General features: G+C 38.5%; 1 protein-coding gene across 1 annotated transcript in view; it reads right to left on the bottom strand.

Moving 5' to 3' along the window:
- Positions 1-15,081, bottom strand: part of OTOG (otogelin) — a 97,514-nt gene extending 82,433 nt beyond the window's left edge. The window contains exons 1-13 of the mRNA XM_027651289.1: positions 15,030-15,081; positions 14,868-14,928; positions 14,695-14,749; positions 13,377-13,467; positions 7,090-7,182; positions 6,699-6,853; positions 6,182-6,300; positions 5,588-5,793; positions 4,208-4,338; positions 3,303-3,409; positions 2,332-2,441; positions 1,397-1,522; positions 27-135 (exon numbers count right to left, since the gene is read on the bottom strand). Coding sequence (XP_027507090.1) covers positions 27-135; positions 1,397-1,522; positions 2,332-2,441; positions 3,303-3,409; positions 4,208-4,338; positions 5,588-5,793; positions 6,182-6,300; positions 6,699-6,853; positions 7,090-7,182; positions 13,377-13,467; positions 14,695-14,749; positions 14,868-14,928; positions 15,030-15,081 — 1,415 coding nt within the window. The remainder of the gene's footprint in view (positions 1-26; positions 136-1,396; positions 1,523-2,331; positions 2,442-3,302; positions 3,410-4,207; positions 4,339-5,587; positions 5,794-6,181; positions 6,301-6,698; positions 6,854-7,089; positions 7,183-13,376; positions 13,468-14,694; positions 14,750-14,867; positions 14,929-15,029) is intronic.
- Positions 15,082-15,368: the final 287 nt, after the last annotated feature.

Genomic DNA, 15,368 nt, shown 5'->3' with positions numbered 1-15,368 from the left:
ACAGCATAAAAAGCAAAACTACTCACCAGTTATTACATTCCTCATAAACCACCGAACCCATTTCAAAGAAACTTCCATGGTAGTCACAAGGACAGTCCATAGGTTTGACACACAATTCATTTTCATAAATTAAGCCTAGAATAAATAAAACAACAAGAAAAAAAGAGAAATACCCCTACAAATGACTGACAGAGCATTACAAAGTATATTCAAGAACAACACAAATAGTCTTGTATGCTAATATACTCTAGACTAGTAGTTAGTAATTGTCACCAAAAAAAGTGCATTTGAATTTTATTAAATAAATTATATTACATAGATCAAATCACTAAATTGCCTGAGATACACTAAATATAGTATGAATAATAAATATTTAATACTGGGTGGGAGGGGGAGGAAACCACACACACAAAAAAAACCCCAAACTGAATACACAAGTCACACTTCTTTGAGTACCTTTGGCTTATTTTTTAAACACATTTACAAATCTTTGCCCATTTTAAGATACCTTTTGGTCCTTATTTTACTGAAACAGGTTTTTGCTTTGGTGTTTTCTGGTTGGTTTATTATTTTGTTATTAGAGAGCCAGAATCTAAAAGCCTTTACAACCCATAAAAGGTAAAATGATTAATAAATAATAAAGATGATTAAACTTATAAATAATCAGGGTACATATAAGAGGTGTGACTTGAAGATCCATGCCATAACTTCCTCTATCCTCTTTTATATAGAATTACGTATCCAAGAGAAGCCAGTAACTAGAGGAAAACTGGACATAGACGTCTATTTTGGTGATGAGGGTAAAGTTTTGCTATAGGTCACACTGTAAATACGTCACTTGCCAGAACCATACAACAGTGTAAGAATCTCAGTATGAAAACCTGTTTATGACCACATGAATGAGTTTTACTCATGGCATGTTTTTGAGCTCTCCTAAGCTCTGTAACCTTGCAGGTAGTCCCCAGGAAAAAAATGCAGAAAAAAAATGCAGAAAAAAACAAAAAAAGCAACAAGCAAACAAAACAAACACAAAAACCAAAACCCAACCCACCAAAATAATCCTCCTTCTCCTCAAAAACCAAGCAGCAACCACCACAATCAGGAGGATGGCTGTCCTATAACAACAGAGTAAACACCATTTTTCATTCAAATCGTGGTCTGTACAGCTAGAATGTGCATCTGTGCTGAAATCTCCTGCTACTTGTTAGAAGGAGGAAAGGGCTGCTGTCAGTAAGGAAAATAAGGTCATTCATCCACACACCATTAGCAGCTCATTTATAAAGAGCTCCTGGGAAGGCTTTAATCTAGTCAGGTCATATAGAGACGTAAACTTGGGGAAGAACAACCTCAAAGTTATATGGAATTAAACAATATGTATTTGAGAAGCAAAACTTACCATCTGGACAGTAGCATCCATCAACACAGGAAAGCTCACTGTCAATGCACTGTGATTGCTGATGACATGAAACAGGACAACAGTTGATGCATTCATTGTAGGTCAAGGGTTCAGCACAGGTAATGACTAAAAAATAGAAACAGGTAGAGAAAAGGTATTGTGGTAATGCCTCAGGGTTTAAATAGATTGCTCATGTTTCTTTCAGGTATTTACTTTTTGGCAAGTCAATTGAGTATCTGTTGTCTAGAAAAATGGTTTTCATAACACACACACGGAATTGATACATATTTATATATATTCACATTTTGTCTATTAAAGGTGCTTTAAGAAGGAATAATCTTAAATTACACCAAGAGAGACTCAGAAATTTTCTCACAGTAGAGCTATTCAGATACTCAGACCATCACAGTCAGAACATCCATTAACAGAGATTTTTGGAACCATAGGGGAAATCTGTCCTGGATAACAAAGAAGTTTGGGTCCTGTGTTACAGGCAGGTAAACAAATTAGATAATCTCTTTCAAACTTACTTTACGTGACTTATATAATGAAGACTTATGCAAGTGTAATTTGAATTTAATTTAAGACTCATGACACACACATCAGAAAGTCATGAAGATTTGGACATTTGAAAGAGTAGCTCTATGAAAATAAAAATGGTTAATTATCTTTAAAAATATCTGATTTAGTAAGAAGGCTCTTAAATCACATTGTAATAAGCTTAGTACTTTAAATACAGTCAGTACAAATTATACACATGAAAGAGAAATCCCATCTCATTTATGTAGCCTTGAGTGAGTTTCATTCACTCAGTTTCATTAAGAGCTATATGAATACAAAATAGGAGGAAGGACAATGAAGTAAAACTATGAAGAGCATCCTTTTCAAAATACAGTTAATAAGCAGTGCTTCCAAGTATGAAAGCATCTACGTACCACACTGCTCAAAGTGCACACGCCATCCATGAAGTGGTTTTCCTGCTTGGGCACACGCTCTGGCGTATTCAGTTAGTGCTCGACACCAAGTTGCATTATCAACTGCTGACCTTACACAAATAAAAATTGGCATATTATTTTCTACCTACGTTCAAACACGCAATCATAACCTCATGAATGCTCCTGCATTGCATACAACCATCTTGTTTGAACCTACTTTAAAATTGTACTGTGCTGTTGGTCTAGGTTAAAAGTCTTTAATGGATTAGACATTCTGCCACACTTGAAGACAGATCATCAATATGAATATCAATATATTTGAGACCTCACACTAATTTCTTGAATAAATCCATGAAAGACAGACCTACAGCAGTATTAACAGACTTGAATAAAGCTCTTGAGTTTTACAAAAGGGCTAACACCCTGCAGAAAACTCACAAGATTTCCACCAGTGAGTCACCATGGTACTGTGAATGGAAATTACCTTCTGCCCTGCCTTTAGATTTGACTGGTAAAAATTGCTTGGACAAGGAGTATAGCAGGTTGTGATATGTTAGCCTAAGTTCAAATAGTAATCAAATTTCTCTTTACAATGGATCACCATATGGCTTGCAGATGCCAAAATGACCTTTTCACTATTACTTTTCATTATAGCAATACTACACTAATACTAAGGATGTTGCACACTCAGAATCAAAACAGATGCCATATTCACGGGAGATACATTAACAAAGTATGAAGATATCACAGCCTGACTTTGGTCACTCTTATACCAAAGAAAATAGGAACAACTCCACAGTGTTCCACTGCAGTAAAACTAGAACAAATGAGCAAAGACAAAATAATAATGTTAGATAGAAACAAATATGCAGAAAAAGACACAAATCAGTCTCGCTAACATTTAGAATTAATTCTCATGATAGAAGGACTTTTTTTTTTATAACAGCTTTGTTACCAAAACATTCACTTACATGCAAAGATCATTTGTGCAGCTTGCCATAAAAGAAAGAGGACTCACATATTCATGACATTGTTTGAATGGGGGATGTAACAGGATATAACACAGAGCATATGTCCTCTGAAATGAAAGAGACAGTTGTTGTGAAGTTTTTAAAAAATAAACACAAGCTGAATATAAAAGAATACTACGGAAAATCAGAACAGACATCTCTGACTAGGAATCACTGTCCTCTCACCAGCTAGAAGCAGTGTCTAGCAACATATTGCTCTACATGCCAGAGTATCCATAACCAATACCATACCAGTGATAGTAAAACATATTCCTTCCCCAAGGGAACTACAACTAAGCCAAAATAACCTGAAAAAGGTCTTCATTTTAATTAAAATACACAGGCAGCAGAAATAAACCATGTTTGTCATCAGCTTTAGTTTCAAAGCACTTCATTTAAGGGTTATATCCTGGAAATACTACTTAAAAGGAAAAATTACTTCAGTGTTATGGACAAAAGTAACAATAATTCATTTTTAAACACTGACAAATTAACTGTGCTCTCATTCTAGTTTTGCATCCCTGCTTCTTTCTATGCTTCCTAAGGGAAGGAATGGGAACTAGTTCTAGAACATGATTGTTTTACAACTTTTCACTCATTTAGCTCCATATTCAAACACTTCTATTGGCTGCTATGCAGACAATACAATATTTGAAAAGATCAAGAAATACAGAAGAAAAGGGGGGAGGCAGGATGAGACGATGAGAACATCTACTGCAGCAATCATTTCAATTCATTTCTCCAAAGAGCTTTGAATATTTCCAGTGAGATTGAATATTTCTAGTCTCCTTCAAAGCATTAAGTCAAACTCTTGCTCTAATTAGAATCACCAACTATTGTAATAACGTTTTTGTGTTGATCCAAACCTGTAGAGATTCATGGGTTTGTGTAAGGCACGGTGGTTCATTGAGAAGAGATTTATCCCAGTTGGGTGTTCCTTGTGGAGGATTTTCCTGCCAACTCTCTACAAATTCAGTTACATCATCTGTCAGTTTTCCTAAACAAGACACACACATACAGTCACACAGCGACTTGGAAGAACAACAGCGTTTCTATAGGATTTCCCAGGGAAACATCTCAATAATCAAAACACATTAAGAAGAGAACACCCAACCCTTCCTACTACTAAATGAATCAGCTGAAAATCGATCCGGTACTTCCAAGAAGCAAAAAATACTTTTAAAAGGAACTACAGAAGGGGTTTTAGAATAGCAGAAGGCAGCTTACTCAGGCAATTTGGCAAGAAAGGGCCTTAAGTGAGGAGTGCCATGCCTCCCTTAGTCCATTAATTGAAAAAAAAAAAAAAGAGCTTTAATAAACTGTATATATATATATAGGTCTATGCTTCTATTTTATATGAAGCTCCTAACAGAGAGTGTAAAACTGAAGAAAGATGAGGCATTCATGGGTCACTGCAACAGTTCAAAATGATTGTCTGCATTAGCCAAGCAGGGTGTGACACTTTCACATAAGTAGAAAGGCCCATGCTAGAGTGAAACTAGCTAATCATTACTACTATCATCCATCATGGACAAGCGGTGGCACTGATTACTGCTTGGATTACCCACATCTACTCTGAGTTCTGGAGTAGTACTCTACAGAAATACCCTAATGTTAAAGGGGAGCAAAGAGCTAAACAGCCCAAAGCAATGATTTCCAGTTTTTATAGCCTAACTTGAAGTACCTTTCAAGAGACCTGTTTTTCTTTCCCTGTTTATTTTATTGAGGTCTTCACTCAGTATTTACTGAAAGCCAAGACTCTTGTAAGTGTCTGAAGTTAATAATGAAGGATCACTAGTTAATTCTGAGAGTGTTATCATAAATGAAATGCCAGATCAAAGAGGATTTGACAGTTTTCATTTATTTGATTTAGTAATTATTGATTTATTTCCAATAGCAATATCTCAGGCTTCCACAGGTTGAAGAATTGCTATGAGGACAGCGAACATTTAAAATCAGATTTTACCTTTCAGGTCCCAGGAAACTCAAGTACAAATGCCATTGCAGGTAATTGAGCAAGACAGCTTTCTTAAGATGTTCCTCCCCACAGCCCCAACTGTATTGAAACTGGTCCTCTTCACTAACAGTATCATCTACCAGTTATTTCCACATTGTATTTTCCATTACAAAAGTTGTTCATCCTAAATTCACTTAGCATTATAATTAAAAACTGAGCAAAGTAACATTTATTTCACCTGAAAAAAACCCCCACATATTATACAACAGGAAGCATCTTAAATACTCACCATAACTAGTTTCAAGGTCATCCTGCAGAATAGCATTATTGTTTCCACACAGTCCATGTGTTTTGCCCAGGTACTCTGGTGCCATTTTGATATACACTGCAGATGTACCATCCCATGCCAGAGTAAAGGCATACTGGTGCCTGACTAGGAAGTATCCAGCTAGTTTCTGGATGTGTAAGTTTCCAATAACATAAGGTAATCGTACTCTGAAATGACACAGAATCAAAAACGACATTACATTAGAAAATATAACCATTAAAAATAAATTATTTGCTGATGTAATGACTTCCTCATGCATCTGAAAATTCCTGATGTAAATATTGACTAACTCCACAAAACCAAATGAAGTTGCAAATAACAGCAAAAATCAAAGCATGAATGTCAATGGTTATACTTCTTAATACTATATACTACCAATATATATCACCTTCCTCAGACACTATTCTGTAGATGGGGAGTAATTATTGCATCTGTGGTCTGGATACTTTTTCAAACTACCAACAAATACAAATAAGTTTACATCTTTGCTATCAAAATGTTACCATGACATTAATTCTAATGTAACTAGAACATCAGAAACATGACTGGAATTACCCAAAGCCTTTATAGGTGACTTCACTGCTCATCTTTATCTGTTCATCTCCAGAAAAGAATAAACTAATGGACCTTTGGCAGGAATAAGGAGAAGAACGGCATTCAGGATCATTATTCACCTGCCAAATAAAAACACTAGCGTCAAAGTCAAGTTTTTAATCAAATTCTTTGTAATCCACATGTCACACAACTAATACCCCCAACCCCACACTCAGTTGTGAACAAGTAGTTTGGTCCCACTCTAGCACAAAAAAACTGAGTAGTGTCTTCATAGCTGTGGTCTTTTCACAGTTTTGTGAAAACAACGCAAGTTTTGGCAGTACACACATCAGTTTTATTCCAGTTGTTTATATTTCGTGCTGTGGTAACTGACAGCCCACAACACATCAGAATTACATCTATCTTACATTCCACAACCCCATAGTATCATTTCAAGTAACTTTTAATCTCTTAAAATTAATACATCATTAGCATGTCCAATAACATTTAAAAGGAATGCAGAATTATGGTTCCCTACCTGTATGGAAAAGCTCTGTTCCTCTACTTCAGCATATCTCACAAGTGCGTATGAAGATTTCCCAGAAAAATAATAATAGAGTCCATCAAAAGTTTCAAAATTATACTGGCCCCATGTTCTGCATATATGATCTCTTTCAGCACCTGTGTTATACACTAACAAAAGGAAAGTCACTTTAGACATAGCACTGGGTTTGTTTTTTTTTTTTATTCACACTCTAGTTGACATGGCACAGTATATGTGGTGTGCTGTGAAATATTATCACTTAGAAGAATCGGAGGGAAAAGTGCTAGAGCAAGAAGGAACCTTTAGGCAGAGGACAGTCATTCTTGTAGTTGTGGGAACCCAAGTACAATCTCAGAATTGCAGTTAGTTTTCTCTTTTTACACACCTGTCTGGCATCTCGGTCCAGTTGCATTAAATCGACTGCAGTTGCACAGCTCCGTGTAGACACACTCACCTCCATTAAAACATGTAAGTGAATCTGAGTGGAAAAAAAACAAGGCATAATAAAAATAAATAATTTTCTTAAGACCCAGTGCTTTCACCAAAGCTGAAATTCACTACATGAATGACAGGAGAGGTTGACTTAGCATTAAAGGGTCCTGGAGAATCCAACTGGCCTCCACAAAAAGGAAAAATACTGTGAAAGCTTCACCTCAAAACATACAGCCAGTTTAGCAAATATATTACATATGTAGGGAAGCCAAATCAAAATGACTGTTCCATGTGTTAGTCTGACATGTTTTCAGTCCCCTAAGCAATAAATAGATGAAGTGAACAAATACTGCACAAAAAAAAGCACAGTGCCTATATCTTACTTATACTAGTAATACCCTATGGGTAAGCTCTGCCAGGATGAGAGCAAATACAATACATTAGAAATACAAATGTTCAGATGCCAGCTGTATTTCTTTCACTTGCCTGTCCTCCTTCTATCTTGCAGTTTCTAACTGTACAAACCACAAACACTTTCCACAAAGACACAGATCCCTGACTTGCAACTTGACAGGTTTGGGCTTGGGGCAGGGAGGTGCTGGGCTTTTTATTTTCCCTGGGAAGATCCCCATCAAAATATGACCAAACAAGTTTTCACAGTTTAAAGAAAGATGTGCACAAGCAGAAATAAAGTTTCTTGCTACTAAATTCAAACTTTGTGCTTGAATCTTTTTTTAACAATTGTGATCTATTCACTTATTTTGCTAATACTTGTTCTTATACAGTTTTTTTAGGAGAGGATTTGAATTTTAATAATTGCCTATTATATAATGATGTAATTTTTGCACTTTAGAACACAAATTGAGATTGCATTTGCTGCAGACAAGTTGCTCAGGAGAAGCTGTTTCAGGAAGAGACAAACTAAAGACTCAGCCTTCTTTTCTTTATCTTTATAAACACATCATTCTTGAAAAATAATCACAGAACCATAGAATTGTTTGCATTAGAAGGGACCTTTAAGATCATCTATTCCAATCCCCCTGCCATGGGCAGGCACACCTTGCACTAGACCAGGTCACTCAAAGTCCCATCCAGCCTGGCCTTGAACACTTCCAGGGATGGGGCATCCACAACTTCCCTGGGCAACCTGTTCCAGTACCTCACCATCCTCACAGTAAAGAATTTCATCCTAATATCTAATCTAAACCTACTCTCTTCCAATTTCAAGACATTATCATTACATCATGTTAAATACCATAATGTTAGAATGAGGAAGACATCAAGAATATTACAGCAAAATATAACTAAAGAAAAAAGCTTACGTGTTCATCCACTTAAAGCCACGTGATTTTTACAAAATACTATCTTCAGTTACAAGTTTACAGAACCCTTACTAAGTTCCAACAAAATCTGACAGTACATTTTATTAGTGCTATTTCCATTTGCAATCACCTTATAAATACTAATTAGTTATTTGAAGATATCCAAACAATTAATTTTGATACCTTCGTTTTCAACATGCACCCCACATATACAGCAGGGAAAAAAAAGAAAAAAAATAGAAGCCATGCTGAAAAGAACAAAGCAGGTAGACAAAGCAAAAGGCAATGCTCCTTTGCCTGCCTGGCCAGCCCGAGTTCAATAAAAACTAATGCAAGCAGCATGTAGAAAGGTTCCTACTTACTCTGACTGAGCAGTCTCATTTACATACTCACAGTGACCAATCTTGTCAATAATGCAAAAGCCTTGTTCCTCTTGTCAAGAGAGGTAGACATTCTGCTCTTTCATCTTGAGAATTGTGAGACTTGAGTAACCAGAGCTCAGGCCTCCATTCTTTGCTTCTCTAAGATTCTGCCCTATTGCCTGTCCAGTTACAATAATGTGCAATTAGACTGCAAGTCATGTTCCTCTTGGTTGTAGAGGAAGTTAGCCCTCTTTTGATGTTTCAGGTTGAATGATTCCCCTCTATGTGTGGCTCAGGTAACCTGCTTCAAGTCATGTATATTCAGATTGTGAACACAGTCAGTTGGCCTGGGGGCCCTTGTTGTCATCAGGAAGGATCTCCCTGGCTCTCTTTTAGAGAGAAAGGGAGTTAAATCTGAAGTGGAGGTGAAATGACTCAGTGATGAGTGTTTTCTTCTTTACAAAGTTTTCTTCTGAGTATGTAAGATTGTAAGAAAATATAATAATCATAGCTCTTGTATTTCTTTCTATCCCTGTTTACATCACTTTAAAGTATGTTTCCTTACACTGCATAGAAGAGCTGTGTGTGCAAATAATAGTTATCCTTAGATGTGTACTGAGAAAAGTGGCATTGTTTCAGATCACATTTAGTGCTCCTACTACTGTAAACAAAGTGGCCTCCTTTAATCATATAGCTCCACTCAGTTAACACAGAAATACTTCCTAGGATATTGGGAACAAATTCTGATCTTCGTCATTAAAGGAATACAAGCTCCCTAAATAAGCTAACCCATATGATCATGTCAAATGGAAAAGTTTATGGAAAGGTTATGTCATGTCTGCCCCAGAGATGTGAAAAACATTTTAATACCTGCAGAAAAGGAAAAAACATCAAGACTAAATGAAAACTAGAACTGGGAAAACTTATGGAAGAATATTGTGCCTTTCATTTACCTGAAAGCGACACCTACTAAAAAGTTCTCAGCTCCTCTTTCCCCTTCGACATTATGCCAGTTGAGTGCACTGGGTTGGAATCTGAAACTGAAAACTTGTGAGACTTTTCTAGCAGAAAATGGTAGGCCTAAGCAATATGATTTGACTCACATAGGTAATTAAGGGATTTCTAACCTGTCGCCACTACAACCTGCAGAATATGACCACTGCAGTCATGAAGCTACTCATCCCAAATTTCCTCTTTATTGAGCAGGGTGAAGACTCGGGATCACCTCGTAACACAGGTCAGAGTTCTTCTCTGTTCTCACAGTTTAAATATCCTAACCATCAGGTAATTACTGAATAGGCTGCAATCCCACACAATATGCACATAGGGTTATTTTAGTCCCTTGGGTGCATGAACCTCCTTTTCAGTTCATCCTCCTTTTAAATTCTTCAGTGTCAGGCAGTAAGAGCCTTGAAGACAGTGCTGCCACTCTAGAAGCAGTAGCAGGGCCTCAAACCCATTATTTATCAGACCCTTTGAAAAAGTGTGACTGTAATCTAGGCTGTTTGCACTTCACTGCAAGGGTTTCTGGAGATCAGTGTCCACCTTCACACAAGTGACTACTGTTTATGTTCTCTGAAAAGACATGTTTTAGGAGCATCAGAATAACTGTTCAAAGCCATCTTGCATCTTCATCAAAGTACGCATTTTGAAATATTATTATAGATATATATATTGCATCTATGATATTGTGCACACATTTTATTTCTTGCATTACTTTCTCTCTAATGAGAGCTGCAGATGTTCTGCTCGTGTGCATCTCCTCAAATCAGTCTTCAAGCACACATTTTAAGGGACAAGTATCTTCTATAGTAACAGTGACTCATGCCTGCTACAGCATTTCAACACAAGAAATTTGACATATTATGAATTATAAAACATATTATAAATTCTCAGCAGTAGTTTGAATACTTCCACAAATAATTTGTTTTGCCTGTCCCAGGTTCTTTATATGCTTATATATTAGCTCTGCAGTTTTCTGTTTGGGGTTTGGTTTTTTCACTTCATTTACCGTTTTTTTAATTTTGCATGAAAAACAGATTTGTGCCAAAAAAAGTTAACAGTTTAACAGCTATGTAAACTATGTGTTGGTTTTGTCAATTATTATGGTAAACATTTCAAATGCCATGCTCCCTAGGTAGAAGAAACTAACACAAGAATTTATCTCTTGGCATTTGTTTGTGCTGTAGCAACTTTTTTGTTTCATTGACAGATAAGACATGACCTCGCTTTCTGAACTGCTTTCAGTTGACTAATTTTACACAAAGGTAAAGACATCTATTGCACCAGTCATGCACTCATTCCACATAAAACATGTTGGTTTATCTCCATAGAGCAACTAAAAGCAAGAAAAAATATTCTTGCAACATGAATTGCCTGTGATTATAATGAACTTATATTTCATTCTACCATAGTTTTATTTCAAAGATTATTTTCTTAGAGACACTGCTAAACTAGGGAGAGCAGCTGACAGCCTACCTTGCTGTTCTGTTTTGGAGGTTTTTTGGATTTGTTTCTTGTTCTGGTTTTTTTTGGTGTTTGGTGAGTTGTTTTTTTAACAAAAAAAAAAAGCTTTACTATTTCATATACCCTCAAATGGGTGCAAATCCCAGTCCATGGGTAGATTTATAGCAGCTTGCATCTCTTCAAATTGGAGAGGCCAAAATGAAACTATTTTTCTAAGTATTTGGAGCATGATACCTAAAGTCTTGTATGAAGCAGATCAGGTTATTCTTTTGTTTTGTTTTTCAATATGTCTTTCACACACAGACAACAATGGATTCCATTTCCCACACAAAGTTTACTGGAATTTAAAAAGGAAACTTCCAGGTCTGGGTATTACACTGTTTAAAAAGTTTAATAAGACTAATTTTATTTGCCTTCAAGTATGGGCAATCATTAATAACTTTTAAAGTATGTCTTCAACAACATTGTCTTTCCAAAGCAAGTCCATCAGAAATGGAAAATCCACATGTAATATTTTTGCCTCATAGAAATATGAGGAAGTAAAAACAGAAAGGCTGTACTATTACACCTGCAGAGAGCAATGAAATCTATTTTTTGCCATTGTAACTGCATCCTCCTTTAGAAGCTTAGACATGTGATGAGTTAGCATGAGAAATTTTCTACGCATTTCATTCTCCCTTGTTCTAATTTTTTCTCCCCTTTCTTGAATATTAGGCCTATTTAAGAGGCAATAAACTTGCATGTAAACCTTTGCAAGAGCTTCTAAATAGAAATCTTGCAAAGGGTTTATGTACATGTGTTTTATTGCACACTTGAACAGTAACACAACGTATCTTAGAAGGTTTTTTTTCCCAGCTGGTTGCTCTGAAGGAAAAAATGAAATCCACTAGTCCTGTTAAAGGAGCTTTGACTACAAAGAAAATAAACTCAGGGAAACAAATAATTATTATGGCAGCAAATTTCTCAGAATGATTTGCTTATCTTCTCTTTTTAAGCTGCTTTATTTAGTTTTAAAAAAATGAAATCATAAGTACTTGGTCAGTAAGCCAATGCAACCCTCAAAAAGAGAGGGAGTTTTACTAGTATAGAGTGCTATATTTGTAAAGCAACTTTATCATATGCAACATATATGACTTTTTCATATAATGGAGAGAGATTCATAAGTAATAGTTCTTATTTGAGTAATACTATGCTTCTCTAAACTTTTGCACTGTTCCTCCACATCTAGCTACACACTTCTCAAAAGCTTCTGAAAATAGTATGTATTAAAGATATTAAAAGTTTCTGGAGATGACACAACCCTAATCACAATTGATGAGTCCATTCCACACATCTTGCCCTTTGTGCTATAAAGTTATGGGGTACAAATCCACACTATTCACTATCAGGTTGGTCCCACATCCAATGCAATCCATCAGGCTAACAGAAGAGAAACTAGAGGTTTTGCATCACTAACTAAAATTACTAGGAATTATTTTGCCTCAGACTTCTCCTCTGTACAGAACAAGCATAACATGGACCTTTCTGTAAAGTTAACAGAGAGGACCTTTACCCTTCAGCAAAAATATTTAAGCCTGTCCACTTCATTTGTGAAAATAAGACGAACCAAAAAACCAACACACACATTCCTCAAGAAAATACCCACCGCTGCAAGCTGGTGGCTAAAGCATCCTATCTTGCTAACCCATACACACGAAGAGCATCCATAGATCACCTCAGTAAAAACATAGCAAACAAAAAACCTCCAAGCACAGGAAAGGTACAGGGCAGACAATTTAATGGCACCCAGCAGCAATCCACTTTTTTAGATATATCACTACAAGAGCAGATTGCCCTAGTAAAAGCTTTTTATTAGAAAAACTGTAGTTAGAGACAGTCTTTCAAATTATCAAACCAGAACTAGGTGTAAACTTAAAGCTACATTAAACTCCATAACAAATTATCCCACTCCCATGGATCTTAGAGATTGATCAGAGCAGGCCTCCTTTATCACAAAGACCTGTATTAGTTATTTTATTTCTTTCTAAAAAATAATTAAATTATGCAGAAAATAAAGTACAAGAGATTTCATGTGGAAACAAATAACTTACTGGATGATCCACATTTCATACTGTGAAGTCTCCCGGTCCGAGATAAGGACATTGTAGTAGATGAGGTGTTATAAATTGCCATTCCAGACTCCTTTCAGAAAGAACAAATAAATCAGCAGCTATAACCAAGAAATTTCAAAGTCTCTTCAGAGTCTATCAGTAAATTTACCAGTTTTAGTTAAGTTCATTGTTTTATATTTGCTCACTACATTATCAAAAACTCCACTGTGAAGTAAAAAGTACAGTCACTCTGCTCAAGCGTGCAATAGTTCTTTTTTCTTTTTCCAGTCACCCAAACATATTTCTTACTGAAGACTCCTGCTCAGTAGGCTAACACAGAAGGAAACAAAGAGTCTATTGCTATTTTTTGATTTCTTAGGGGGAGAACCTCAATCTATGAGCATTTGCTGTTATTGGTGGTTGATTTCATTACCTGTTTGCAGTTAGGTGACTTTTTTTTCTTTGCTGAACTTTCCCCAGAAAGAGCAGGAAGAAAGCAGAAAGAAAAGCAACTCCTCTGTGGAGCCACAAACAAGGACAACAAAGCAAACTTTCCTTTTCCCACCCTCAAACAAGGGAGCAGGAACCACACACCCTAATTACATTTCAGCAACGTGCCATGAGTGATATAGTCGAGTTGCCAAGATAAACCACATCCAAAAACCTGAGTGCTGAGCTGTAGTGATCTGATACTGCCAGCTCACTTTTACTGAGAAGCAAAAAGGCTCCCACAAAGCAACTGTTGCTGGATGAGCCAGACCAGACCTCAGCTTTCCCTTGAACAAGGATGCTTCGTACAACAAACAGCTTTCTGAAGGAGCTGAAACTCTAGATACAACCATACAGTTTTTCCTCATTGCTTAAACACTTCAAACCCCAAGTTTTCTTTCATTCATAAATTACACTCCTCGTGAGTGGGATAAAATACACATTCGAGGACAAGTCCTTAAGAATTACAAAGAACAGCCACCAGAAATATTGATGGTATCACAGTAATGTACAGACATATTCAACCAAGATTTGAGAAGCACATCATCCTGATGACAGCCAGCACAGCCATCCCTCGATCCGAGGCCACCTGCCCCCTCAAAGGGGTCTCGCCGGGCAAACCTGCCACCACCTGGGACCACGAGCGACGGCACCGCATCACCTCATCAGCCCTGGTCGCATCGCGGTCGATGCTCTCCTCCCGGGGCTCCTCGGAGGGAAGCTGCACATCCCAGCTGCACATCCCAGCCTCTCCGAGGAGGTGCCGCGTTCCCGGCCCTGCCGTGCCCGCCAGCTACCCCATCACAGCGTCCTGCACTCCCCCCCATACCTGCATCGCCGCGGAGAGGCCCTCTCCTATCCGAGGTCCCCCGGCGCTGCCTCGGCTGCGGGCAGAGAATAAGGCAGGGTTGGCTCGGCCCAGGCAGCCCACCCGGCCCGGCCCTCCCGCCGCGCATCACCGCGGCGGGGAAGGAGCCCCGCTGTGCCCTGGCCGGCTCTTACCTGCGGAGCGGCACATCCCCGTCGGCAGGGAGCTGCGCCCAGGCGCCCCACGGAGACAAGGCTGGAAGGCAAAGGCGGTAGGTTAGAGATGGCCAGGGCTGCCCTGTCCTCTCTCCCATCCCATCCCACCTCATCCCCGCGCCCTGCCCGGCGGGAGCTCACCCGACGGCAGCCAGGCGCACAGCAGCGCCCCGAGCAGGAGCCGGGTCTCCATGTGGGACGGCTGGAAAGCAGCGGCGACTTCCCGCGGAGCTCCAGCCGCTACCTGCGCCTGGAACTCATCCCGCCCTCCCGGGCGGGGCGGACTGGGGGTTTATCAGCCTCCCGCCCTCCGCCCCCCAGCCCTGCCCTTCCCCAGCGCCCACCCCGGACACCGCCCCTCGCTGTGCAGCCCCGGGCTGGTTGCATCCCTGCTGTCGGGCGGCCCCGCTATCGCTTCTCCCTTCTCCTGCCCGCCCGTGCCGCCGCTGACCTCGCCGCCTCCTCGAGTTTATTTCCACT

The sequence above is a fragment of the Corapipo altera genome, unplaced genomic scaffold, assembly GCF_003945725.1.
Source record: "Corapipo altera isolate COAL_440 unplaced genomic scaffold, ASM394572v1 78, whole genome shotgun sequence".
NCBI lineage: Eukaryota > Metazoa > Chordata > Aves > Passeriformes > Pipridae > Corapipo > Corapipo altera.
Note: the sequence above shows the minus strand (reverse complement) of the source record. Positions and strands in the feature narration are given on the sequence as shown.